Source organism: Platalea leucorodia (assembly GCF_965183815.1).
Source record: "Platalea leucorodia genome assembly, chromosome: 7".
Lineage (NCBI taxonomy): Eukaryota > Metazoa > Chordata > Aves > Pelecaniformes > Threskiornithidae > Platalea > Platalea leucorodia.
This window is the reverse complement of record NC_138829.1, coordinates 17078694-17104397: the sequence shown is the minus strand read 5'-3', so window position 1 is coordinate 17104397 and position 25704 is coordinate 17078694. Positions and strand designations below refer to the sequence as shown.

General features: G+C 40.5%; 1 protein-coding gene across 1 annotated transcript in view; it reads right to left on the bottom strand.

The window, feature by feature from the left end:
- Window positions 1-25704, bottom strand: part of CLMN (calmin) — a gene marked incomplete at its 3' end in the record, with an annotated part of 72575 nt that overhangs the window by 5334 nt on the left and 41537 nt on the right. Inside the window, exons 2-9 of the mRNA XM_082316865.1 lie at window positions 14773-14834; window positions 12069-12164; window positions 10451-10534; window positions 7601-7693; window positions 6148-6338; window positions 4744-4937; window positions 3681-3763; window positions 925-2238 (exon numbers count right to left, since the gene is read on the bottom strand). Of these exons, the coding sequence (XP_082172991.1) occupies window positions 925-2238; window positions 3681-3763; window positions 4744-4937; window positions 6148-6338; window positions 7601-7693; window positions 10451-10534; window positions 12069-12164; window positions 14773-14834 (2117 nt within the window). The remainder of the gene's footprint in view (window positions 1-924; window positions 2239-3680; window positions 3764-4743; window positions 4938-6147; window positions 6339-7600; window positions 7694-10450; window positions 10535-12068; window positions 12165-14772; window positions 14835-25704) is intronic.

Genomic DNA, 25704 nt, shown 5'->3' with positions numbered 1-25704 from the left:
TCACTAAAGAGAATAAAAAGCAATTCATTTCTTGAAAATCATTTTGGATACATTGAGCTATAAAGTGTCATCAGTTCAATATACATACAATTAGTTGTCAGTTCTTTTTATATAAGAAGTCATGACATGACATGGCTCTTTGAAGTCATCCGCTAAGACTTTTTTTAATCTATCCCCAAGTAGTCTTTGAAGCTAACAGAAGATTGACTTCATTACTCTAGTAAGTGTCAGGACCAAAACATGTCCAAGCAACTTGTCTAAGCAACATGTAGAGTAACATTAACTGGACACTCATTCCTGCAAAACACTGTCTAAAATTACTGCGCTGGAAAATGTATAAGACAATTAAAAATCAGTTTCTGCAAGAAGAGATGCAGTAGCAAATTGCCTAACTCCAATACACAGAATAACTACCAAAAATCCCCCCTCTTTCTCTTCCTCCAGTGTAGACAAGCTTTCATTTTACCCATGTAACTTATGCTACTCAAATTAGTTTAAATTTTTATAGGCAAGCTTATTTGGATTCAGACAAAAATTACCTTTGCCTGTATCCTTTCTATATCAGCAATACTACTTTCTGTTCATCTCATTACAAATTATTAAAAATACCCTCTGTGATAATCTTTTATGCCTAGGGATTATACAGGAGCCTCAAGCTACTTTAAAACATAATTAAAATTCACATTTTTGCAGTACTATTAGTATTAGGGCTTATTCTCTCTTTTAATGTCAGATCTTCTTAGGGATCTGCAATTCCATTCATTCCAGTAGAGGGCTGTGGCAAACAGCGCTACCGGACAGGAAACCAAGTACATTTTAGATATTTCTCCAAAGCATTGCAAAATGAAAGCAAAAACCATTGAGGTCAGATGCTAATCCTTCATACATACACAAAGAAATGCTGCCAATAAAATAATAAAATACCTCAGGATGTTGTGGAATAGTGGAATCTTGATGGTTGGTGGCCTTTTCGCCATCTTTTTCAATTTCTAACTCTTCTCCTACTAGTAATGGCACTTCTTCTTCATTGGAAGAATTCATGTGACTGTTAATATCTGTTGTTTCCTCCTCGCGACTCTCAGTATCCATTTCTGATGGAGGGACACCTAGCTTATTCCCTAAGTCTGGCTCTGGAGCATCTTCCTTGTAGTTCTGTTCTGGTAATCCCTTCTCATGTAAAACATCCCTTACTGTTTCAGAAGAAGCTTTGTCATTTCCAGTATCATATCCTTCAATACAAGGCTCAAGGTAAGCATCCAAAACTGCTGATATGGGAACATTATAATGCGGATAATAAAAGAGATCATGGGGTATTACAGATACTTTTGAAGAACTGGGTAGCATTTCAGCTGCAGACTCAACTTCATCACAGCTGTCCAGGTCCTCTGGATTTTTAGGTACATCCGAGAGAGAGTCATCAGATGTTTCATGTATAGATAGTTCTTGGCTTTTGAGATTAGAACCATTCAGTGAACAATGGTTAGTTTCTATTGTCTCAAAGACAGGTGATTGCTTTGTATGTTCATTTTGTGGAAGTTTCAGTATTTCCTCATTTAGAAGATGAAGAACATACTTATGCGTATCTTCTTGTTTTGAGGTATCTTCTGGTAAAAGAATTGAAGTTTGGGGTTTGCTCTCTTCTACTTTATTTATAGATTCATCTGTAAGTATACCTGAAGTCCAGGATAATGGACTCAAAGAAGAAGTATTGGCTGAAAGGCTCTTAGTTTCGTTGTCATATTCAGTAGAGGTTTCTTTAGTTAATTCTTCAGAGTAGTCTTCAAAAGAGTCAACAGAATCTTTCTGATCTGTCAGAACAGCTGGAGAAAGGTCATCATTCTGTTTCAGAGGATCATCAGATATGCCCCTGTCACCTGGCATGAATTTATCACTTAGAACCTCCCAAGAGGAACTGGATTCAAAACTGACGGATCCTGTAATTTTCAGTGAGGTAGGCCTCTGAGGCTCCTCTTCAGACATTTCCTGTTCATCACCTAACGCTTGACTCAATTTCCCATTACAGTTTTCAGGAACGGTTTCTGATGGGATTCTCTCAGGTGTGTCATGAATATGAACCTTTGGAGGAGCAGGATGACTCCTTTCGTGATTAATGGTATACATGTTTTCTTCACTTTCACTTAAAATCAGGATTTTGCTTTCCTTTTCTGAAGGTGTGTCTTTGATGTGGACGTACGTGGACTCAATTGGAAGCTCCTTGTCAGGATCTGTAAAGTCTTCCTATAAATGATGATACACCATTAAAAGACAAATCATAACTCAGATAGCATTTTACTTTTCCCAAACACTACAGAAAGAATAACTACCTAGCCCATCACCTCATTGCCTTGTGAATGGCCAGCTAATGACTCACTTATTTTGAAAGTAGGGAAACCAATTTGGCAAGTCAAGTGAGTTGAACAAAGCTTAATGTCAAGAAGCCACTCGTACAGTAAGATTAGAACGCAGACAAGCCTCCTCCTCAGTTGTTAATGTATTAATCTCTCCCTGCTGCACCTGTGGAGACAACTGACTTGGCTTTTTGACACAATCCCAAACCCTGGGAATAAAATAAATCTAACAAGTCCACTAAATCCACTGTGAAATATATTCATATACTAGATTATTCCATTCCAAGAAACTGTATTTAAAAAAAAAGTAGGCTTTTTCTTTGCCCAGTAAAATGCCCACAAGTCATAATGCCAACAGATCTTAATGCTCATCTAATCTAATAATCATAATTAGATTATTACAATAATTTTAATTCCAGTGACTTTAGTAATGCCCACCAATTTTATAAGCTACAAAATACATACCAACTGGAACATTCAGTCAAGAAATGAGAGGAAATGCCTTTCATGTAGGAACCATCATTTATGTGCATGTACTCTAGCACAAAAACTTACCCAGATACTCCAGGGACACTGAGTCCCTTGGGAAGCCTTTCAAACCAAAAAGACTATGTTGAACTAGGTCTGTCTGGAAGTACGAGCAGCCTCCAGAACAGTTTTTCAACTTATGCACACCTCCAGTTCCTGGGACTTCCCATTTTTCCTCAAGTTTTCTGTCTCCTATCCTTTAATTCCTCTGTAAGTTTACCCTCTGTTTCTCCAAAAGACCTTTGTCAGTCCCTGACACTGTCAGTCCCTGCTTGCTCCTCAATTCTTTATTTTTGATAAAGGCTGCATTAAAGTTCTGGTTCTTTAAGCTGCAGTTTATTTCATGCTTACAATGTGTGCTTTTGACTGCTGCATTGACAAGATTCAGCCTCTGGTATCTTGTGTCTGATACCTGCTAAATTCAGATTGATTGTGGCCCTCAAACTTGAGAAGACAGAAGTCAAAATGAAATTCAAAGTCCAATGAATCATCATAGATGAAGGGATAAATTTCAGCCTTATTCTGATCAAAGCAGTGGAGCCCTATGTAACCAGTTCTAACCTCTGAAAGTTATAATTGGATCCAAATGTTTAAAAGCACAAGTCTACCTAAAGCATTGTAGCAATCGCCAATGAAAGCACATTTGACTGGATTTAACAAAAATGTGAAAAATTAAAACTGAGTTCCTGGTTTATTTTAAATACTTCAGAAAGAAACCTAGAAGATAAATACAGCAATATCTGACTTCATTAAGTACACCAAAGCAAATTAAAAAAATGACATGATGTAGGAGTAAACACATACCCCTTCCAGCTCCGGGAAGTGTTCCAGAAATTGCGCCACGTATGTCACAATTGACTGTTCATCGGGTGATTCCACCATGATATCTATGGAGACAGACGGAAGGGGCTTGAGCGCACATGGCTTTGAAACGCTCTTGCAGAGGAACAGATCGTCAGACATTTATCCTGCCTTTACGATGACAGAAATAACAGCTACAAATACTTTTTTTTCTGACAGATCAGAGAGGCTGGAATCCTTTTCACTGTTGATGGTACTTGAAAGAGTTCTCAAGATCTTACTCACATTATTTTTTTTCTATTTCCAAACACACACCGAACCCTGACCAGGGTCCCTTTTCATCCACTTTCATGCTGTTATTAGATGGTAATCTTTTTGAGTGACAGCACAGAGGTTTACTTTTAGCAGGATGGCCTAGTCTTTCAACAGGTGACTCATGAAAGCACAAATAACCAATCTGTGCTTTCAATCATAAAATCAAGGCCTAACACCTGTCTAGTAGAGTTCAGTAAAAAATTTAGACTGCAAGAAGCATCGCCATTTATATACATATATTTATATACACACATATATGCTTGTGTACACACATATATATATGTGTATATATGCATTGTAAAGGAAAAACTGGGAGATGCAGATACATTTGAATAGGTATCTACCCATTTTCCTGGTATAGCAGACTCGCACACTTCATGCTGGGGTGACATTTAGTAGGCATTATGAAATGGTGCTAATGCATTGAGACACCTCTCAGCACATCAGGGTGGTGATCAATGCCTGCTAGTAATGCAGATGTCACATAGCATCTAGACATTAACCAAGACCAGTGTACATAGCTAAAACTATGGTAAGATCTCTGCCCCCAAGGAGCTTACAAATATGACTGGAAGTATACGACTACAAGCCAGTGACCAATTCATTTTTATTTTTCTTATCAATCAGCCCAACAGACTGATCACATCAACACCCTGATCTCTGGGAGGTTTTTGATAGGTATCACAATGCAATATTCATTAATTCATTATAGTTTGAAAGTTACCCAACAAAGTTGATATAGGCGTTTTACCTTCTGGTTCTAGGAGCCGAGGAACACCCAGCTTATTTTGTGCTATGCTGAAAGCATCCTCCAGGTTTTCTCGAGCTGATTTCTCCAGTGCTTGCTTCATGTCTACCAAAGTAGTGTCTATTGCTTTTATGATAGCTAAGAAGGCAAGGCCACTCCTCCAACTGCTGGCAAAGTCCTGAACTGCAACGCCGTACCTGAACAGAATTACATACAGTTTACGTGGGTGGTTGTGTTACAAAATCCAAGGTAAAGGCATCATCATTTTCAAAGACTCCTGAAAGTAAGAAGTAAGGTTGCTGAGTTGCAGTAGTCACATTTGAGATCTTTTTGGATTTCAAAATGCACAAAATACGTCCATAAAACACAAGGACTCACAAACTGAATCGGTGTGGCTAACAGCTGACATCAACCTGCTTGTAGGAAGTAGTTAGTAAAAACAAAGCCCTCAAGAACTCAGCAACCACATTTAACATTCACAAAACCAAATGTCTCTGTGATTCCTGCTTCTATTGCTCTCCAGCATTTTAATGCCATAGCTTGGGAAGAAGCTTGGGAAGACTGCCAGCACTTAAGTATTTAAAAACATAAGCATAAATGATTCACATTCCTGTGTACTTGGCCTTCTCTAGCAGAAAATTGTGCTTTGCCATATGCAAATGGTGTCAATGTATGTATAAACCACAAGTTTGTTAGATGCCCAAAGTTTTGGAGGAAAAAACAACCATCAAACTTGCAATGAAATACAGCCCCAGAATAGAAAATTCTGCACAGGTCATTGGATAACAGGATGCTATTATGTTTTTAATAGTGCAGGTGCAAGAACAAGTTTCTCCTATTAGGTATTTTCCAATTGAACTCTTTGACTGGACTGAAAAGTCCATGGCCTTTACTTCTCTGGTCCTCACTTTCCTCTGGTCCTCACTCTAATACGGGCTCTGTCCTTCAAGGCACTCTGCAGCACACAGAGAAGCTCCCTCAGGCCTGCTGCTTACTTTAAGAGGCTGTTCCTAAAGTCTTTCAATACATTTATTTTTTCGGTTCACCCCTTGTTTATGCTTACCCTTTAATTAGCAAAAGATATCAAATAGACTGCACAAAAGCCAGGGGGTAGGGGGAGGAGGGAACAATCCTGTTTTAAACAGCACCAAGCAGATTAGTGCAAGTTAACATTTAACACTCAGATCATGATGCCAGCAATGTGCACGGCTTCAAGGTCAGATGGCCGCTGTCGAGACAGGGCCGTAGTGATATACCCCCCTGCAGAGACGTGCGCCTGCAAACTTCCAAAGCAGAAGAAGCCACGGCGCATGGTAGTGCACACACGGGGCACGAGAGAGAAAAGAGTTACAGCTTCAAAAGTGCAGGCAGCAAAACACGGTTTTCCACCGGGGTTTGTTAGCTTACTTTCTGGTTTTCCTCTGAACCCAGATTAAAAGGGCTCTGATGGCTTTCCGCTGATCCTTCACTGTAACGGACACGTTTCTCTCCACGCTGGGAGTGCTGGGGTGGGACGTGTCTGACTCGGGACCACTGGGCCCGGAGGACAGGCTGGAGGAGGAGGAGTTCCTGTTGAGGTTGCCTGTCAGCTCCTTAATCTGTAAAAAAAGGCAAAACACGCAGTGCTGTGGTTTAACGCTGGCTGCACAGAGAACTCAGTGCTTGTTTTCATGCAAACTGTAAAGATAACAGTGCCATAACTGAATTTTAAGAGGTAATTATAGGCCTGTCCATTATAACTCTCAACTTGTATTGCGCAGGTGTGACAGCCAGCAGCAGCCCAGCTTGGCAACCCCAGGAGACAGACAGGGCAAGGTATCGGTTAAGGCTGCACTCAGCAAATTTGTATTAAACAAAAAGCAGAGAAACATATCCTTGAAAGAAAAGTTAGTTTAACTGAAATCATTCTTTCTCTTCACGGGACTCGCCTGAGTGAAATATTTTTAGTCAAGAAATGGTGACTGCAGCAGCACTCTTGGCCTTGGTCAGCATTGATACTGAGTCCAAATTACCCACTCTGCTGCTTTTAGGCCCCCCATGCCCTCTGCTGCCGGGGCGACAGATTCTGGTCGCACCATCTCTGCCCCCGAGTCCGTCTGGCCAAACTGGTGCTGTGCACCACTGTTCAGCTTGAGGAGCTCAGCCAGGGAAAGAAACCCCAGTGCAACTTCGAGATTGTTTTTTACACCTGTAGCCATTTTAGAAATGAGTCCAAGCAAATGAAAGAGCCTCACAGAGAGTTGCAGAAACCCTCCCTCCATCTTTCTCTGTTTATTAGAATTTGGTATTGTCTAGAAGGACATTTTCAAAATATGTGTAGATTAGGGAGCAGTTTTAATCTAAGCCTGGGGCTAAATCAATTTGCAGGCTCAAATCAGTTTTATCAGTTCCAAGCCCTTCAAGATCTTTCATTTGGCCCTCTACATCAGTTGCAAATTTTTGCCATGTTGAGTAAGTCTCCGGAGATCAGTGATTCTACATGGAATTTCCCACCACACTGGACCAAATCCAGAAAAGGTTATTGAAAATAAACTGTGACCTGGAACCAAACCCGAGACATTGGTTCAGATCCAGGGAATCTGGAGCAGAACACTGAGAAGGCACAGGAGAGAAGGGAAAGTAGTAATATGAAGCTCTAATTCTGGTCCAAGTCAAACGAGGGCCTAAATTGTGTCCTATTTACACCAAAATAGGTCCAATGAAGTAAAATGAAAGCAGCTGCAGGTATAAAATTAGTGTATATTAAGAGGGAAAAGCTCAGGTTTAGCATGCTTAATTATGTTCTTTAGGACTAAAAATCAAATTAAAAATATACTGATACCATGAAGATTGTTCACATAAAGTATTCAAGTTTTATTACCTGAAAAAACAAGATTATATTCCATATTAGTCCAAGTACCAGAGAGGAATTTCCATCTGCTATTTCTGCTGCATCAATGCTAACAAGCTTTACCTGTAGAAGAGATCATAAATTCAGAGCCTAATTCAAAGCAAGGTAAATGCAAAAAATGCACTGACACTACTGGATATCTCCAGAACACTTCTGCCACTGACTGGCCAGCCAAAAAGCAAGACTGAAATCTTGTGTTAATGATAATTTTCCCTGATCACAACCACCCTGCTCACTGAACTCTTATCTCAAGCCCCCAGCATAGTCTGCAGAACAGAAGTGAGCCCCATTCTGCATCCTCAGGACCACAAATGTGTTTCCTCCATACAAAAATGGAACAAGATGGTGCCCCCTCCAGTGGATCCTGTTCTTAAAAAGTAGAGTAACTTCTTGTACAAAAATTAAAATCCTAGTAAGATCTGCTTACTTCTGTTTTGCTATGCATCTCCTTTCTCCTTGCTTATCTCACCTTACACAGCTTGTCACAGAGTTCCAATTAAATCAGTTAGCAAAGGATAGAGTTGCCTAATCCAAGCAAACTCGACTTTCCCACACTGAGGTTTCTTCCACCTGATGGCACCAGGATGTTATTCTCTTAGACAACACAGACTTGGTTTTGGCAAAGGTCATGGAGGAGGGAGGGAGCAAGGAAGCTGTCAGTACTGCACATGGCACCCACACTGAGTTAAAGCCCAGCATACAGCCCATTTATCACTTAGAAATCCGGTACATGATGAATCACTTAGCAGCACATTACCCTGCTGCCCCAGTTCCACAGAAATGTACGCTGATAGGTTCCACCCACTGTGGTTTAATATCTAACCCTGAAGTTCTTGGCAGCTAAGGCAGTTTGCCAACACTTTCATCACCACTCTTTACTAACTGGTTTGGTTAAACTGAAAAAAGGAAAGCAAAATAACTTTTTATCTAGTGGTTCGCACAACAGTTCTTAATCTTAGCAAGAAGACACCTCTAGCTGTCATGTTTCAAGGCTCAGATTTCTTGCTAGCTCCAGAGTACTTGGCACGGGAAAGCCTTTAAGACCTAGTACATTTTAATAGCACTTTCTCCAAAATGGGGAGCAAGTGGCATTTAACATTAGACTGCTCTCAGTGTCAGCTCTGTCCTCTTACTGCTGCTTGTGTTTGTCACCCAGCCCAGTAGAGAGAGACACCTGGCTATAAGATACTGGCTGCTTACTCTTAAGGAAACAAGAAATCCATAGAAAAGTAGGTGTTTTAGCACTACTAATTAAAAGGCCGTCTGTGTCCAAGGCTCCTCCTGTCTGGCCTTGCTCATTGAGTTTCCAGGTTGTCCCCTAGCAAGGTCCTGGCAACCAGATGTGCTTCAGCTGCAGCTCTGCAATGCGCTGATACCAGCAGAGAGAAAAAAATCTCATCTGCCAGTGGGCCTTAGCTGGATATGGGTAGAAGGCATCAGCTGAGAAACTGTTAAGAACCCTGAGAACTTGTAAAATATTTCTTAGCAGTTCTATAGGAGGACGTGCTGACGTACACGTTTAGGGCCAGAGCAGCCCCTACTGGTGGACTTTCCAAAAGGAGACTGGAACACCTGGAAGTTACCGGACAACTTCTTGACCTTTCACACCCTCTCCTGGGGAAAAAGGCAAAGGAGGTTAAACCTCCCACACCTACCAGGTCGTAAGAGATCCACTAAGGCCTCACATCATGCCCATTCCTGCACTGGGGTTGCCGTGACTCTCCTGCATGACTAGCACTGCTGCAGGATCTCTGGAGCAAGAGCTACGCTCATTGGAGGGAAGCAGCAAAGTGCCATCAGTTGCTGGTGTGTCATTCCACGCAAAGCAGGGTTTTGCCCCTATGCACACACCAGATCCCCCCTTACCCATAAAGTTTAAACCCTACGGAGTACTTGCACTCTGGAGGCAATAGGATCATCAATTACATTTTCTTCCCAGATGGTATAGCGGAGAAGTTTACTTTATTTCAGATACTAGATAAAAAGATCTTTCAGTACAGCAAGAATGCCGCAGTCCTTTATGGGACGTAGTCCAATATTAGTTTTCTCTTTCTGAAAGATCTGGGTATACCAGGTGTATGAGTTGTGATATGGCTGGGACTTCTCTTGGCAGCATTACTTCTCAACACTTTTCAAAAGCAGAGAGTTTTCAAGACACAGGCCACATCCATGGGGCTTTGGAATAAAGCCCTAATGGGATAAATGAAAACAGAAAAAAAGGATTGAATCATTTCAAGCTGCAGGGTCTGATCTGATTTGGTCACTTAAAACTTTAGGAAGTGATGTTGCAACAGTGCCACACTGACTACGAGGGAAGTTATATCCTTATAAGGTTTTGATTCCTGGAATTATGCATTTATGTCATGTTCCCAGATTTCATTTTCTCTTGCCTTTGACTCACGATCAGCTGCTGCAGCAGTTTACTAGATAAATACATGATTTTTAATACAAAAAGTATTTCTGATGAAAGGAAGGAAAGTCATCTACCTTCAGCATAACTGAAGTAATGCCACTAAGACCCAGTTCATAAAGATTACGTGCATTTCTTTTTATTTTCTTTTAATATTGGGTTCCTGATCCTTTAATCCTGTTGAACTTTTATATCGTAAAATGAACAAATAACCCTTGTTTTAGACGCTGTAGGTGTTCTCGTTGTGCATTTTTATGTGGCTTTTCAGCCTTGCTGCTAAGGTAAGTCACAGTGCCTTTAAGCAGTGCATTCCTTTTATGTACATGCAGCGCATCAGACTAGTTACAACAATTACAATTTGCAACATATATCAAGGGGAGATATTAAGACCAGCCTTTGGAAATACTCACATTACTGTCCTCCAAGAACTTAAGTGCTTTGGCTATGTTGTTCAAACGAAAAATGCGATGGGTTGAAGATTTGTACTCGTGCATCTAGAAAAAATAAGACACATGCTGTTTTTAAAAATGGTGGAATTATTCACCATGTCATACAAAGCTTAAAAAAAAATACAAATAGAGAAGCAAAATAAAGCTAAGGAAATCTACCTATATAAAATTACTGCCATCTTTTCTGATCAGTAAGGTGCTTCAACTACATTATCTGCCCTTGCTGTAGCAAAACAGGGTGAGCAACCAGCTTTCCCGCTCTCCAGATGTTATCACTCTCTTGGACCTGCCACGTTGATTATTTATGTAATCACTCCCCAACCACGTTCAGTCACAGGATAAAATTTACCTGAAAATTTGTAATAATAGATTTTTTTTCTTGAACTAAATTAAATTATCCTAATTAGGAAGTGTGCACAGTTTCCATAGCAGGCACCGGCGGGTGGGAGGTAGAAGCCTTCATTTTGGCAGAAATGAAACAGATTTGTTGCACGCCTGTCTCCCTGCAATTCCACTTTGGCACACTCTTTTTATCACGTGTGTGCCGGGACACCTAACTGCCAGCACAAGTTTGGCCAACTGACCTTGCCTCCTTCCTTGCCATTCTCCCTGACCTCCCCGGGCATAGCCTAGAGTTTACCATGATGTGTTTCCTCCTTCAATTCCTTTCCAGCCTGGTTGTCAATGCAGTCTGTGTGAATGCACACAGAGATACTGCTGCTTCTGCTACAGCTCCCTAAAACTGCAAGAATATTAAAAAATAAGCGGTTCTGAATGTGTGACCACAGTGGCCATTCATGCTGCAGTATGCAGATGGTTCGGTCCCTATAGAGCATCACCAGGTGATTGCAAGTGCATCTGCAGTGGTGAGACGGCTGCAGAACAGGTCTCTCCTCTTACGCAAGTCTGATACCCACACAGAAGAGAGTACTGGCTGACAAGATTGATGTAGAAAGAAAACATTAAAGTCAACTGTAATTAGTCATTTATATTTGCACTGGGTGTTTCCATTTCTGGTATGTGGAACTTTATACAGCTCTTACAGAGAAAGGATGAGACAAAAAGATTCTGATAAGTGAAACTTCGTGCTTCTGATTTAGACCATATCAGTAACACTAATGAAACCTGAGCCAGGATACCAGAACTAAACTCACAACTACACCAAGCATCAGGAGACCTATTAAGTGTCATAATGATCTTACGACAATATAAAAACAGAATTTATGGATTAAAAAATAATACAACAAATATATCTTTTCTTGGTAACGTGACTTGGGTGATCTCTAAACGGAATACGTGAGCATTAATGTATTAAAGCCTTAAAAAAACTGAGGGATAGGAACATTTACACTGATCACACACCGTTTACACCATAGTTACATATTTCCTTGAAATTTAAGTTACAACTCAGGACACCAGCCTGTAACATAAGGAAATTACAGTGAAGTTGCTGAAATGCTTATCATTATACCCAAGACACAGGACCAAATTCACCCTTATTCCTTGGATGTCCAGACATTGTTGCTTGTAACATACAGAGCTCCATACCTATGGAGGTTTCTCCCTCTTGTATACATACCAGCTTTTGTCCTGACAGGACTTCCAGTAGCGCCATCAAGATTTTGCCATCTTGTATATCAATAAACAAGTCTTTCACTTTGAGAGGAGGCTTGCACTGTGAAGAAAAGAAACCAGATAGATAGCTTCTAAAGCAGTACTGCTTGGTACGTCACCATGATTTCAGAGAGCAAGAAGGAGAACTGTACAAGACAGAGATACTAGAAGTAAATCTTAGCCTGCAGGAAGAAAGGGCCAACTTTTCTTCACGTCAGTGGCAATCCTATCCTAAGAATGCCTGAGCTAAAACTGAGATATAGTACTCGTAATTGAGATCAGACAAGGACTTGTTCCAGATTTCCCCTAACAGAATCTCACCTTAAATACTCTGCCTAGGAAGCAACCACCCAAGGGTTGGGTGCTGATCCCTCAGACTAAGGCAAGTCCAGCGGAAACGAATCCCACTTAATGCCTGAAATAAGCCCAAGATCCAGCCAGCCCAATGTCCTGTCTCCTCTGTAAGGTTTCTGGTGGTGCCATTCTGTTTCCCAGTATTTTTGAAGTACTTTAAATAGCAGCTTCTTGTATTGTGTCTCTCCCTTCTCAGCAAACTCCTCCAAAGGGAACCATCTCCTCACTTCACCAAGGTGTCTGATGATGTGTGCTGTGAGGCACGCAGCCAAGTCAGCTCAGCGCTTAGGGGTAGTCTCAGCTGCAGCAATTACTCTCTGTTCAGGTGTCACTCACTCACGTGTCCCTAAAGAGCCAAATCTTTTTATCTTTGGTTGGGCAATGCACTACTGTTTGATTAAGCACTGCTTCTGGCAAACTGGGACCATACATTTTTGTTACTAGTCTTTAATCTAGCCAAGAGTACTAAACAATGCTCCATACTGAAAGAAACAAAAGTATCATTCATTTCAAGATTAAATAACCTATCTGAAAGCCTCAGACCCAAACCTATTTTTTTTTCTTTCATGACTTAAGACAAGAACCACCAGAACTCAGAAGATGCAGACTACTCCCAACTATCCCATGACAAGCAGAGGCAGCTCCTCTCAAAAGACGACCCAAATGGGATGGTCTGCTCCAAAAGGGGACACACCACACCCTAAGTTTCCTGAAGAAGTACAAGAAGAAGACTTCACTGCTGCCCTTAAAAGAATGAAGCCGCTCTGCAAGAAGTGCTTCTTTGAGGATAAAGGCAGAAGCCACCTTTCTCAGTGGGTGCCCTTGGGGAATCACCTGTAACTAGAGAGAGCTTTAGTGAAGCTCTCATTATTTACAGGGGTATGTTTATTTTGCCACTTCCAGGAAAAACATTAATACAGCAGCAGATTTTTGCCCTTTCTTCAGACAAGCATTTTTCTTTGTTGAATCAGAGAGGAAAAAAAAATTGTATGCTCTCCAGAGAAAACAGTTCACCTGCCCACAAAGTTTCTAAGACTTCATATGCTTGGCACAGCAGAATTAACAGCACCCTACAGCCTTTTTCATGATCTAATTCCTTCTGTAAATCAAAGACCTCCTCTACAGTCATGTATTTGACAACCCTTTTTGACAACTTCCAAAATTGCAGTTAGTTTAAAGCCCTAGAGTCTCGTTCACGAAGGAATCATGTAACACTGTCTTCGTTCTGAGAGACCTTTGGGAGCAATTGCTAGTCAAAACATTTCCAACTAGCCTTATTCTGATTTTCCAGTGAGATTTAAGAGGATCCCTTTATTCCTTAGGCAACACTCATTGCAGAGCAGTGGACTTAAGCAACTATATATGTGATGCCTTTCTTCTAAAACCCCTTTGCTTTACTATGTCTGAAATGCAATCACTTTCCAAGAACTACAGGAGCTAGACTGAGAGTCAGCTTGTAGCCCAAAGTTAGTCCCAATCTGTACTTTATGAAATTTAGCCACAGATACTAAAAGCACTGTGAAGCCCGAACTCCAGTCCAAGTTAGCACTGTTGGCCTAGGTTAGGAAGCTGGTCTCATTCCTTGATCCTACACTTAGCATTGCTGCTGTCTCAGTAATATTAAGGATTTTTTTTCTCCTTTCATCCTCAACAGCAGGAAAATCATTCTCTGGATGGCAGACTGCTCAGGAGAGTTAGCACTTATCTACTATCAATAAGAACAGTAAATTAGGTTTAATGTCCGAATTATGGTGTGATTAAGAAACAATTACATCTTAAAAATATAAAGTGATGTCCAAAAATCAGTTCTCTAACATAAGTGGGTATGTAAAGATCCCATCATATACCCGCCCCAAACATGACTGACAGGGAATTAACGTTTCCCATCTGCAGCTCTGGGATGAAGCCAGGCTCTGAAGAACATCTGTCTTTGGCCATGATGCCTCAGATGTTCAGACTTCCAGTCCAGGGAAGAACAGAGTCATCATCACCTCAGAGCAGCCTAAACCACATTTGATTTTATGTGGGTACGCTCTGTGGGAAAATTCTAGCCTCATGGTAACAGTCAGTAGGATTAAAGACTTAAATGCACCTGAGATAAACTAAAGCCAGCCAAGCATTCATTGTGCCTGAAAAGCAATTTTCATTTACCCAGAAACTTGCTTTCACCTTCCCCTCATTCTCCTCCAAATCTCCCCACATGAACAGAAGTCAACTTTTGTTTCCAAATTTTAATTACTTTAAAATGACTTAACTGCAGTCTGTCTATGGTTGTGTCCTTGTATCTCAATATCAAGACTGTTTGTCAGTCTTACCTTTCCCAAATGTAGGTTTATCCATCTGGTGAAGGTCCTCTTCTGTACATTTTCCCGTTCCACTAGAATATCAGAAACAAAAACCAGCACTTAAGTTTCCAGAAGAAGGAAAGCTGGTAGGAAATTTCAAAAACTGATGCACAAAAAAGTCAGAATTCTTGAGAGCCCTATGAATAAAACAAATGTATTCCAAATCGGGAGATATAAGGTTAAGCAAGGGTGTTTTATTCAATTTCTTTGCCCAGACATGAGCTATATGCTTGTAGATGCATTCTAAAGGATGCAGCAAGAAGTCTCTCTCTTAGTTGTGCAGTCTTCAATGTAGCTTTTGAGAGGTGAACATTTATGTGTTGTGCGCAGCTCTCCAGTGATGTTAGACTCTGAGCAGGTAGCTTGACCCTTCTATGTCAATTTATAGGATTATGACTGTGACACCCACATGCAAATTGGGCTAGTGCGGATTCCAATGTACTTACTTGCACACACAAGGAAACAGGACTGCATTAGCCAACGCAACAATTTTGTCTTCATTCTTATGAATGGAAAAGCCTCATCAAATCTCATCTTCCCAATCTCCTAACTAGTGCATTTAAAATCAAAATTCCAAGCCCCTACACTGAAGAATCATTTTATTTATATTGCAATAAGATGAGGAGTGCTTGTTCCTTGCCACAAGTGCTGTATGTTAGGTGCTGTATAAACAGCTCTTGGGCCAGCTGAAGCGTTTTTAATCACATCTGCCATTTCCTGAATCCGTTTCCATAGTGAACTACAGCAAAAGTGTAAGGGGAATCATATTACTGACCAATTTCCATTTACCTTCTAATATAAAAAGTAAACCATATATTTAATACAAATGAAGTAGACTGACAAAGTAATATTTCATTTTAGAGACAATTATCCTCAAGTGGTTCTCAAATTTCACTTGAATTAAGGAAATCTGGCAATTTATGAACAAAAAACATTAAAACTAGTTATATGCTGTATTTCAATTTACTCATAGAGCATATCAAATATATTTTAAAACCATTTTGTGTTTCTTCAGTCCTACAAAAATAGCTAACCTATCTACTGGGAAATCACATTCTGTAGAAGTCTGGTTTGTTTTTATTGGTCAGACTAATTGTAGGCTAAGTAGTAGCTTCCGTAAATCAAATTTAAATATTGTTCTTTTTGATCATTTTAACTGAAGGGTCTGCAGCCTCTAATCATATGTATAATTGTTTTCCTTATTTTGATGTATTGGACTAGAGCTTTCAGCATGAATTACATCTGTCATTGACAGCCATTCAGGCCTTTTAAGTCCTCTTATTCCTGTAAAACCTGATTTTATGTAAGATTGGTTAAAAAAAGTCATTACCCCTTAAATGCTTCAGAAAACATGGAAAATGCCAAACTAATTATTGCTGTTGGCTTTTCTTTTTAAAATATCTTAGAAGAATGTGCACAGATTTGAAACAGCTCTCTACAAATGAAACTGTAAATTATATTAGGGTTCCAGAATATCTGTAAAAAACCCACAGCATTTACCACCTACAAATCTCAAAGTACAATAAATGAAGAGACGTGTCACATCTTTCTTGGGCTTCACTTCCTTCAGCACCTCGACCCCAGGACTGGCTTTCCATGCGCTCACACATCCACGGCTGAGCGGCAGAAGTGCTATGTGTCACCTAGGGTGTAACTGCCACAATCGATCTGTTAAAATTAACTTTTGAGGGTGGGTGGAGGTTAATGTTAAGCCAGATCTGTTCCCAGATACACTTTGTTTTCTTCAAATACATGTGTTGATGCAAAGGGGAAGGCAGAACGGGTGCAGGAGCCAGCGGCAAGGCCACCTCTCTCTTAAGCTTGTCTGAAATGCTCAGAAATGCTCAGATGGCAGTGCCAGGTGTTGGGGAGGACAGCAGACACTATCAAATGGCCTGGCTCTACAGACTTCCAGTGTCGACTAAAATCAAAGACTTATCAAAACACTTCTATGTACGGAAGGGTACATAGAAGCAAAATTAATGTTTTCTGATTTCATCAGAGGTTTGGTTTCTTGGTTTTGAGTCCTATTTTTCACCAGTCACTTTGGCAACCTTCATTTTCAGGGTAAATAAGGATGCAAAAGAGAGCTGTGTTTATTTACAGATCATCCATAAAACTGAGCACACATCGGCTCCTAATTTTGCTGCAGAGATTCTGCCATCGATGCAAATGAGAGTTGCACATATGCCTGAAAGGATGGGCGAGCCAAGCTGGTATTACTGCTTCCTTCCGGAAGCTCACACACCAAAAAAAATCCAGGCACATTCAGGAAAGCACTGGCATATATACGGAGGCTTCTGACACCACCCAGTGAACGTTTCTACAGCGAACAGACTCATACCAGTAAGAACGATGACCCCAGAATGGACACTATTTGATTCTGTAATAGTCTAAAGCAATAGTAACTGGATGGGGAAGAGGAAAGGGGAGGAAATGTGTTTATAAAATCCCTAAGGCAGACAGACCCCTAATGCAGTCCATATGCTCGCCGGTGGAGTTAATGGGAAAAGTTCAGCACAGGTATTTACTGATGTGTGCCTTTAACTGTTATTCTTCTCCAGCTTTGTGGACCTCCCAGTTTCAGTACAACCCCTCTTCTCCACAATGTTTTCATTTGAGATGATTGTAGAGACTCTATAAACTTTATACAGTTTCTATAAATTAAATGGAATCTTTTTTTCTCCTTCGCACCTACTATTGTATAACAGTGAAGAAAATCGTTCAAGTCTAAAGTTCCTATGCTGATGTATATAGTTTACTGAAACTGCACTGGGTTTACTGGGCAGCTAGAGAGCAATAACACTATTATAAAATAATAATTACACACACCATATGGCTGGCCTGCACACAAATCCTATGCTGGAAAAGAAGGATGCCTGCTGTGAGGGTTGGATTCAAAGATGTAATGCTGGAGGGTAGTAAAAAGTTAGAAATTGCCATTTTGGTTCAGCTCAGCTCAGACTTTGACATAAGAGAAAAAAATATAAAAAGAAATTTTGACCACCACACAGAAGCTAGGTCTTCCATACTCTTCCAATAAGCTCAGCTGCAACATGCTTTCACAGTAGGCTCTACAGTGTTGCAGAGACACAGTATTCACATCAAAGTACACAGGTAAGGCACCGATGGGCATTAGCTGCAATAATTTAGAGGGGAAAAAAACCCTAGAGAAGGAAAAAGTGTACTGGTAGGATGATGAGCCTATTTTAATACATGCACTTCTTTGCCCTACAACTGTGTTCTAGAGGACAGCAGAATTTGGCTCAGACACAATATCTGCACCCTAGTCAGTTTGCAAATAAACATTGACAAAGATACATATTCTGGTTTGTCAAATCTTATGGTAAAGGCAACTAATTTGTCACAGAGTAAAACTAAGCTAGTTCAAAAACCCCTTGGGGAAATTCAAGGTTAAGCTGCTATGGACAAGAGAGTTTGGCTGCTTCCCTTTGTGGCACTATTTCCTTCCCCACCAGCCTAGAAATTCCTCAGGCATTTACTGCTAATGCCATTTCTTCCTCCTTCAGATCTCCTCAAAGGTCACTACCCCTGCAATACCTACAAGAAGCCAATCCCCTAACAGCCTCTATGGTCAACAACAAATTGGAGATAGCAACTATTGATTTGTTTTTAAATACTATTTATTCTGTTGTTGTAGAACCAGTTATGAATAATCCTCTGAGGCACACCACCACAGGGCTGGGCACATGAAGGCACTATGAAACATGGAAGCTGATTTGAGTGGAACACTTGTCAGTGTGTAATTACCTAGCTTCAGAAAACTGCTTGATATGCATGTATGGGTATTACTCCCAAAGCAAAGCAGAAGGTCACTTAAATTTGTTTCCAAAGCTATTAGCATTTCATCCAGGATATCATCATCAGATGATGTTAACACCTTCACAACAGGCCAAGCCGGCTTTTAGATCCACTTGCAGCTTACCTTCAAGACATCTTGTTAAATACTAGTTTTATAATATGAACAAAAGCCAGCTTCCTCGTTTCTACCACAGGTTATAACCTCTATAGATACAAGATATACCTGTTATTAACATGAAGCAAGTTTTCAAGACAGAAATGGTGGTGTTGGCCACCTGACTGTGAAAGAGGATGCTTTGACCGCCCTTGGCTTCAGAGGCAATAACCTGCCAGGAGAATCATCCCGTATCCACTTCATCAGTAACCCATGGCCACCACAGAACCAGCTCATAACTTGTATGGCTCTGGAGGTATCTGAGCATCTGCCAAAGTCTTTGGCCACCATGAGAAAATGGCACTTCCTATTAAAAAACAAAAATATATAGGCAAATGTATGATATTCAAATACTACAGCCTAACTCCAAAATGAAACATGTGGCTCAGACACCCTAAGTCTTGGGGAATGCAAATTCCTCTCCTTCTGCCTTCCTCACCCCAAAACCCCAGCTCATACAGCCAAGCAATCAATCAGTCTCTAACGAACACATATTGAACATTTTGAAGTACTCAAACTCCAGGCCACCAGAGAAAACGAGAACTGGATTTTAAACTGGGCTTCACGGTGTTCCTACACTGACTCAGCCTGGGTATTTCCGATTATTGATAGTCATCATACTATCAAGTTTGAATACTGTTTTCTCTGCAAACTTAATGTTCATGAAGGAAGCCAGACTGATATCTTAGAAAATGGATTTTTACCTAAAATTGTTAATTTGCTGCCCACAATATTCCAAGCTTGTGCTACTATGTCTCAAACACTGAAGCGTGTGCTTCAAGACATGAAAGCTGATGTTGTTTTTACACATCATGATGAAGTTGGCAGCAATTCCATTAGCTAAAGAGAACTTCTTGGGCTTTTGTTCTAATTAGGTAATTGTATCTTTGCATAGACCCAGACTGATGGCACTGAGTAACCAGGTTGAATTTTGGTGTCAAACCAGCAAAAAGAGCATGATGTCTGACCAAGATCTGCCTCAATAAGCTTCTGTATACAATGCAGTAGGGACACGTGAATCCTAGCATGCTGTTCTACCCTTTTTGCCTATATAGATGCGAGTAATAGCATATGCCATATAAGCACATTAGTTACAATAAGCAGTCAGACATTAGATAGAGGATGTTGATGTTAGGTACAGGATATCGACAGCTGTAAGGAAGCACAGATCCTGGTCCAGGAGACCTTTTGCTGTTCAAACACAACACGTGGGACAAAGTTCAGATGCAAAGACAAAAGACAGGGCACATGCAAGCAACACATCCGACATGGGAAGAGTGATTAGAGGTGAGCTGTAACAAAAAAAAAAAGGGGGGTGAGAAAGGGAGACGGGGGGTAGCAACGGACAGCAAAATAAATGGAGAATTTAAGATGAAATGTGTAAAGCAGGGCAGGGAAAAGTGCGATTAAATTTTCTACTTTTGCTTCACCTCAACACAGACTTACATTAAACACATTGAACTATGAACCCTCAGAGACTTAATCTCTGTTATATGTTTTTACAAGAGGCTGAAAAAATAGCTCACAACATAAGACAACACATAGGAAAACAGAGTTCCTCTCAAGTCTCTATGGTGCGGTCCAGCTACATTGCTCAGTGAGTACTCCGTACTTACAAGAAAATCCCCATATTTGTATGAGTGTGAATTTTAATGGCATAATCAAAGAATAAGAAAAAAAAATTATCCAAATTGCCCACAAAATTCCTTTTATAAGCTTTTGAATTCCCGGGAATTGTTTATTTTCCTTGTGCTTAAGAAACCTCCAAACAGCTTAGAAGATTAATATAAATTTTGTTTTTGATCTATACAGGGGTTGAAGGCTTTGTTGTGTACCAAATGCCAATTTGATGTAATTTGGAGCACATGAAATATTAAATCTTAAAAACTCTGGTTTTCTAAAGGAAACATTAACAACACTATATAACATGAGACTGCTCTCAAGTTACCTCCTATGAAATAGGGCCTCTAAGCCTTCCAGATGAAGTTGTTAAGTTAATTGTTTGTTGAAACTGACCCATTTATTAGGGTCCTTATTAAATTTCTATGGCAGGTGTTGAAAGCTTGAGGCTTTTTCATTCCATCAAAGTTGCAGAGTCTGAGTCTTACTGGTTCAAAATTCTTTAAAACTCTGCGTTGGTGCTGCAGAACACAAACATCACAGGATCACAGGCATTACATTTTCATTAGCTGCAGCTGACCAGGTTTCTTTTGGAGTTCAGTGTCTGGTTATAGCAAAATATTTACTGCTGCAATCGGTATATTAGGATTACATACACCAGACAAATATTGCAGGATGAATATGAGATATCTGAAAAACTCTTAGTGCTTCAGTCCTCACAATGTCTGAGACAGATGTTCCTCTTACCAAAGCACTAGAAAGATGAATTTACTTGTAAATTCCACTGGACTCTGGAAGAGAAATCCTACATAAAATATTACTATTAGAGCTGATCAAAACAGCTTCCAATGAGAGGGATTTATTTTTCCCCCTTGAAAAGTAATTTGGTAGTGGCAGATGGTAAAGATTCCCCTCCCTGCACCCTTCAATCACAAAGCAAACATCTTTGTTCTCATGCCTTCTTATACACATGGAAAATGTTATTGAACGGATTAACAAAATTTGTCATTTACATACCAGGAATGTTCTTATGAAACAAAATGTGACAATTTTAAAAAAGAGAAATACAATTCTATTTTGAACACACTGAACGAAACGAACATCAGTGTCTACTGGGAATGTTACTGGACCCAACAAAGTAGTAATTAGGTTAAATTCAATGGCTTTGGAATTGATCTAACAAGTGATTTAAGTGTTGGTCCAGCAAGGGGTTTTCAGACTGTGCACACCACCTCTTGTGCTATATTACAGGTGTACAAGGAGCATAATACCTCCTTCTGTACATGAAAATAAAGAGGATTTGCTATTACCAGCAATGGCTATTAGAAGCAATGCACATTTACAACATCTCGATTCAAGAGTTGCTCCTAGCTCAGGGTTCACTGTGTTCCAATGCTGTTTGCTGCACTAGTACTGGTTTCTACAAACAGTTCATCTCCTGGGACTGCTGATGTTTCTTGGGGGCATTTAGGTCCCCAGCTCTGCAGTGGGCAAAATGTCCAACCCTTGCCGTTGCCGGAGTGCTGAACTCTGCTTCAAAGGGCAATGCTCAACTTCAATTTCAGCCTGTTCTTGCACCTTTTCTACCTACTTGAGTATAGTAGATATATATCTGATATATAGCTGATATATATATATATCAGCTCCGATTCTCTCCACTTGCTCAAAAATAAAATCAGGAGTGCCCTTCTGAAAATAACAAAATTGTAGTCACTGCATTCAGCCAGGTACCAGTTAGCCATATCTTCTTGTTAGTTAGAGGAATGGCTCTTGAATCAACTTCACACCAATGTGGTTCTGCCAGCCCTAGCACAGCCCTTTCCCTCCCACTAACATGGAGAAGAACACCTCGTACCTATACCAATATCTGCACCAATATCTATATCCCACTCCTAACTGAAGATCTTGGTGCTCGTCCTGTGGCACCAAAGAAGAAAAGAACAACTTTCAGAAGCCATCCTACCTCAACCAAGTAAGGGCTAGTCACAAAGTCCAGTCTGTTTCATCTCCACTGCTCTGCATTTACCCTTAGTTGCTGTGGCAAACCTAGAAAGCCTAGACTGTGAAACATTCCTTATTGTTTATGATTTTTCCTTCCAGAGAGGAAAAAAAAATCCTTTTGGCTGGTTAATTTTGTTGAGACATCAAAAGTTGAAATGCAACAAGATATTCTGCTTTACATCAGTTCTGACAACAGTGCTAAAGCCTGAATAATTTGAGATGAGCGAAGAAGCCCAACAAAACCCACACTATGTGTCAGGGTTATTTCTTGACATTCAGAGTCAGATGAGAACTAGCGTGTGCCCAGATTCCCACTGCTTCCTGTATTCATCAGTTAATGTTAATAGGGTGGTGGTTAACTGTACTTTTGTGCATATGAAACCATTGTAACTGAATTTGTGAGTAAAAGGAGGAAAATGCGGGTGCCGGAGACCAATAACACGTCCACTTCCAAACAGAAGTCCCGGGCAGCTTCCTGAGCATCTTTACAGGAGTCAGTCTTTAATACAAAACTTGAAATCTCACAATTAGTAACCAGGACCTTCAAAGAACTACAGGATGGTACAGAAGGACTGAGGAAACAACTGCCAGAGACGTATAATCTTCTTTGGAATTTGCCTTTACCTGTGGGAAGCTTGTACTTTGAAGACAGTAGTATCATTTTCTAAAACCAGGTAAGGAAAGGCAACCACAAACATGGCGTGACACAGAACAACCTTGCAGAAGCCATGGCATGACAAAGAATTGACTGTTGGGGTGCCTGTGGCTTCTGGATTTCTCTTTTCTGCTTCCCCTATTGTCCCTGAAGAACTCGGGGTCATTACCCAGCCAGTACATTATCTAAACCAAGAAATGCTTATGAAGCCTTCTGAACAAGACACTGCAGCACTAGAAGAGGTTCAGAAGTAAAACTTAATTATACATGTGCAGTACTGCAAAAACAGTATTATAAGCCAGAAAGAGTAATGCACTGCATGGACCACCAAAACCTACTGGTATGCTCAAGAAAGGAAGGGGCCTCAGATAGGTCTCCCTAGTGAAAAATATACAGAATCACACTGCATTCTGCCTCTCTCCCATTTATCCATCCCTTTAATGTCCTTATCAAACCCACTAAGCAGCACAGAAGAAATAGAGTGAGGAGCATGGTAGTCAGATGAATATGAGAAACATGCAGAAATACATGCAACTCTAAGAGCAAAAGATTGAAGAGATTTACGGAGATTAATATTAACTAGCACAAAATCCTGTGGCTTGGGAGGAATAAGCAGATGCTTTGTCCGTTGTGCGCCGGACACGTGATCTGAAGTAGAGGGTATGAGACCGTTCTTGGAGTTATGGAGAGGAAAACAAAAGCAAAAACACAACATAAGAGATAGGAGCTACACTGCAAGGTACTGTGTCGTAGAGCAAGGCAACTGCCATTTAAAAATGGATGAAGGCAGAGTGTAAGTCGTCAAAGTTAGATTAAAATGGCTAAAAAGCTGAACTACAGTAGAAGTCCTTTTTAAGATGCATTATAAAATGCAAGAGTCTAGCAGGGACCAGTGGATACCCCTGAGGAGTTGCTATTTGTCTGAATGACCTTCTAGGAGGTATGCTTCAAGGGAGTTTCACCTGCTTTTCTGAGAGAAGGGTAGCTGCCACAGAAGAAGTTATGAGCAGATCAAGGATGGCAACCTTCTGAGTGTTCAGCGAAGTCAATCATGTAGCCTCCCCGACGAGACTCTGACCCTAACTCTGCCCCCCTCTAACTCTAACACAGGCTTCGTGGGCAGCACAGCAGAAAGCCTGGTCCCCTCTGCTTGCTGATGAGCACTGCTTTAGGTAGCGCAGGGAACCATGAGTTGGAAGTCATGGGCATTGTTCTGGGTGATGCTATCCAGCTGCCAAAAGTTAGCAGAGAAATTATTTTTCTGAAGTCAGCAGCAGTCTTTCTTTTGCTCCAGTAGGCTTTGAAACCAGGCTATAACGTGTGAAGATTGTTCAGAAATAGCACCGGCACAGCTTACCGATTATCAAAACTAGAAGGTGTTAGACAAAACCTTGGACTGGGTTTGGATTGAGGCTTGCTGTAACACTCAGGATCCCAGTTATTCCTAAGAGTCTCCCAGAATGTGGCAATGCATCCCTCAAGTGACTGACTGAAGCTCTTGATGGAGTTTCAAATTTTTAGCTGTATGCTTGAAGGCAGGTTTCAGCAAATCTGCCAGGATGAAAACCCAAGGAAAACAAATGTGTATACAGGTTCTCTTGCTCTGAGGATCCAACACTAAAATAGTACCATTTTATGTCATTAAATCAATGCCATCAAAAGACCAGAGCACAAGCTTGCATGCACTGCATGCATCTTCAACACTGACTCTGTCATGCCTCCTGACTCTCTCATTAAATAGTTCATCTGTAACCTCCAGGACAACAACCACCTTTCTACTTGTCTTTTTTTTTTTTTTTTTTTTTGCAAAATTCAAATGAGAATATGGCAGGAACCATGAAAACTCACCCCTTGTCCTTCATGGCCCACAGGGAATATCCACCCGTAAGAAAAAGCAAATATAAAAGAATTTGGACTTAAGTGTCAAGCAAATATTTGTGTTATTTATAGACATTTCCAGAACCAAAATTTAGCAGAGAGGCATTCCTGATGTACAGTATTACTCATAGCAAGACAATCTTCTTTCAAGCAAAAACCTGTTACTACATAGCTATACTCTGTCTTCGCACAGTATCTTCAACCCGATGAGCTCTGTGATCCTCCTTATCAGACTTTGATATCCTTGGGGACAAGATATAGCATTGTCTCCTGTTACAAAGGAGAAAATGGGAGCATCAAGAACTTTAGTGACTAATTATCATGCAAGCAACAAGCCCTTCCTTTAATATACTCAATGGTGCTCATAAGGCATCACACCTTTCCAAAAGGCAAATTTAGAAAAAAAAAAAAAGCTCATGGAAAGAACACGTATTTTGTTGCTTTGAACTGTGCTCAACATGCGTAACGATCCCTCCTGAGATGGATTTAAGAGATATACTTCAAAATGGGACGTAAGCCATTTTATTTGCTACGTTAGCTTGTACTCAGACAAACGGTAATCAGACATTCCGGAGAAAGGCGGACCTTCAAATACATGTCATAGTCCATAGCACAAGAGGAATAAAGCCACCTTGGAAAGAGAATGAGCTTCTGTCAGAGGGTCTGGTTTCTACAGCCCTTTGAATCAGTTCTCTCCTTTTATTTTCCTTTTAATGCCAATTAAAATGATTTTTTCCAAGCTTCCTGGTGCTCTTGGCCACTCCCCAAGACT